The sequence below is a fragment of the Vollenhovia emeryi genome, unplaced genomic scaffold (genome assembly GCF_000949405.1).
Source record: "Vollenhovia emeryi isolate VEMERY1.0 unplaced genomic scaffold, V.emery_V1.0 DF939134.1, whole genome shotgun sequence".
Taxonomy (NCBI): Eukaryota; Metazoa; Arthropoda; class Insecta; order Hymenoptera; family Formicidae; genus Vollenhovia; species Vollenhovia emeryi.
In genome coordinates this window covers 621,694-625,216 of record NW_011967232.1, presented here as the reverse complement: position 1 = coordinate 625,216, position 3,523 = coordinate 621,694, and the positions used below count along the sequence as shown (strand labels likewise).

Below are 3,523 nucleotides of genomic sequence, written 5' to 3'. Positions count from 1 at the left end.
TATAATTTTTTTAAAAATTATGCAAGTGTGCCAGCGCATAGAACTCTTCGGAAAACATAAGAATAGGTTCGGAACTACACTAGAACTGTTTTAGAATAGCCAGAACTATGAGATTTCGACCAGCGTCTCATAGGTATGTGCTTTAAGGCCACTTTTTCGGGGAATTTAATTTTTTAAAAAATCGTACACGTACGCCAGCGCATAGAACTCTGTGGAAAACATTAGAATACGTTCGGAACTACACTAGAACTGTGTTAGAATAGCCAGAACTCTGACATTTCGACCAGCGTCTCACGTTCGTCCGTATTAAGATGTATCTCTCGACTGATAAAAATTATTTAAAAATTGAAAAACAACGTTTTTTCACCAGAACTCTTGCTAGAACTATTGTAGAACTCTAGGGCACTTGAAATCCGATAAATAGCCGCCGTGAAATAGGCGGAGGACAAAGTGAGACGCTGGGTGAAGTTGGCGTCTCACTTTGCACTAATCGATTTTTTGGCTTTAAAGGCCAGAACTATGTGTTTAATGTATCAGGAACTCTAGAACTATTCTAAAAGAAGCCAGAACTCTCAATAGTTAATGAGTTTCCACGAAATGAGACGCTAGCTTCACATACACAGGAGATTTCATTGTAAAGATTTAATTTCTATATTTAAGCGTTATGTTTTAACTTGATATGTGATTAATTTATATCTTTGTCTCAAGTGGACAATTCGTATTGGTGTTTAAGGTTTTTTTGAGATTAGGATGAAACGTTTCAGAATAATTTTATTATAAAAATACCAAGTAAAAAATGAAGTATCTTTTGAAATGTGATATTCAATAAACCGTAAAATTTTTAGAGGGCTTTCTCACCACATGTAGCTTCGATTACCTCACGGACGACGAAGACACGAGGACATTCGTGATAACGATATTCTTCTGGGCATACGTCCTCCCTATGCTGCTGATTGTATACTTCTATTCGCAATTGCTAAAGTCTATTCGCACCCACGAGAAAATGCTCCGCGATCAAGTAAGCGGCAATTTATTGATTCGCGTGACAAGTCGAACCTGAGTTTCGATTCAATGATATAAATTGTGCGGAGGATTAATTTTCGCGTATTACATGTGCACAGGCTAAAAAGATGAACGTCAAGTCGCTCGTGTCGAATCAGGATAAAGAGAGGAGCGTTGAGATGAGAATCGCGAGAGCCGCATTTACGATATTCTTCCTCTTTGTGCTTGCGTGGACACCGTACGCGGTGGTCGCTTTAACTGGGGCCTATGGAAATCGGTAACACGTTCGAAGAGCGTTCGGCCCGAAAAGTCTCGTATTTTTACGTTCAATTCATTTTATGTTCCAGCGAAGTGCTTACTCCGCTGTCGACTATGTTACCATCCATATTCGCCAAGACGGTGTCGTGCATCGACCCGTGGATATACGCAATCAACCATCCTAGGTAACGTATCCGACACTCTGTCATGTCTAATAAACTATTATAAACTACAGAGCAATTGTTATATAATTTTCATAACTGATAATATCGTTAAAAACTAACTTTGAGACAATTGTAATTTTGTGATTAAACGACGGGAAAAATGTATGTATACAGATATCGACAAGAACTGGAAAAGCGCTGCAAATGGATGGGAATTCGAGAAAAAGTAGCCGAAGATAACGTGTCCGCGCAGACGGAGAAAGTGAACACCGAAGAATCGTAAATCGTCTCATTGTTCATCAACACCATTAATGAGCGCCCTTAATGTATCGAGAGGACACCGATCGATCGCACTGCATTCTCACCACAAATGCAACTTCGACCGGTCGCCTAGATACCCCTTTTTTTAAATACATCTCATCATAAAGATAATGGACTCGTTCTATGACGAAAGACTATGTGACTCAATGTAAATTCTATGCGAAAGGACTAGTTTAGTTTATGTATATCAAGGTATTACTATACAAATATAATCAGAGCAAATATAAAAGCAATATTTTCTCATTTTTCTCTCAACTCTTTCTCAATAATGAATACAATCTCGACACAATAAAAATTTCTCTTTAGTTGTTTATTGCTGCATCGTGCTTTCTGTACTTCATCAGAGATGGCAGAGTACGGAGGACTGTTTTGTGCTGCCATCCTTGTCGGCCGACCTGTTTTTTATTGATCTCGAATTAAAAATTTCAAAGCATTTCGTGGCTAATTGCTTATTTGCCTCGCTTTTATTAATAATGAAAAATGGCTGTAATTAAGAGCAATAAAAAAAATGTAAAATTTATTGAAATCATAATATAAAGCTTCTGAAATTTCATATGTAACATTGCATATTATGCAACTTTTTAGTATCATTGAATACATTGTGTCACAATTGTCTCACATATTTGTGATATTTCGCACTTGGTCTCAAGATAATTTAGAACCGAGTAACACGTTTTATTTTGTATAAAACTTATTGCAAACTGGATTCATATAAAAGTTGTCGACATATATAAAATAGAACAGTTGAGTACGTGGCTCTTCTACCGACATTCTAAAGATCAAGTCAAGGATCACGAATCAGTCGTTTGAGGTGGTGTAGATTTTCTATCCATCCGCGGCTGAAGAGCGACTTATCTATCGAGTGAATAGAGTGGATAGAGATCTCTTTCTGTCCACCGAGAGTGGAGAAACATTGTCTTATCTCGGAACGAGGTCACGTGCCACCCGAAGCGCCGAGGAAGCCCGGATAGAAAAGAAAGTCGGTGAAGAGAGCGAGGAGTACGGGAGAAGGGTAGAGCGCAGGAAAAAAGGCGAGCACAGCTCGAAGACAGCTCGAAGAATACCACGGCACGTTCGCATTTATGTGTTATCTTTTAGTCTAGGAAAAATATTGTCCTACAAATCAACTCTGGCTGAGAAATTGCTCGCCCGTGAGGAGACCCGAGACTTCTGGTAGTCGTTGATCGTCCAACTTTTTTATCGCGCAATCGAATTAGTTCTGCGTGATAAGCTGATACACAATGTTCAAGAACAGGTTCCAGCCTTCTCGTTTTGTCGAAAACCATGTTCCAACTCCGCACCGTTCTCTCACCGGGTATAAAAGATTCGCGCATAATGCGCGCTCTTTCTTTTATGCGCTAATATCACTGACGAGACGTATCCCTTTTTACGAGGCAGCGCTTTGGACGCGCTTGTTACAGAAAAATTGAGAGGATCTTCTTACTCTCTCGTTATCCCGATCCCCTTGACTCGTCCCGTACATTCCCTTCTTCCATCGAGGGAGAGTGATACGCTATACGAGTAGTGTCCGCAGAAAATCTCGATGGCGTTCCATATGTGTCACGAGACATGCTTCCGGAATATATTTCGCGAAAAACCAGTTGTGCCGTATCTGTTATCTCGTATATGTACATACGTATATCTCACATTATCTCAACGGTAGCTCGGCGTGTTTAAATTGAACTCCGCTCGGTAATATCGACCAATTATTAACCTAATTAATTCATACTGTATTTTTAGCACTAAATGTGATAATGTATATTTAACGAAAAATCACA

At 39.3% G+C, this 3,523-nt stretch overlaps 1 protein-coding gene across 1 annotated transcript in view; it reads left to right on the top strand.

Annotated features, from left to right (window-relative positions):
- LOC105567778 (opsin, blue-sensitive) overlaps nucleotides 1–2,178 on the top strand; it is a 6,105-nt gene extending 3,927 nt beyond the window's left edge. Inside the window, exons 5-8 of the mRNA XM_012022912.1 lie at nucleotides 846–1,018; nucleotides 1,122–1,279; nucleotides 1,350–1,445; nucleotides 1,599–2,178. Of these exons, the coding sequence (XP_011878302.1) occupies nucleotides 846–1,018; nucleotides 1,122–1,279; nucleotides 1,350–1,445; nucleotides 1,599–1,707 (536 nt within the window). The 3' untranslated portion in view covers nucleotides 1,708–2,178. The remainder of the gene's footprint in view (nucleotides 1–845; nucleotides 1,019–1,121; nucleotides 1,280–1,349; nucleotides 1,446–1,598) is intronic.
- Nucleotides 2,179–3,523: the final 1,345 nt, after the last annotated feature.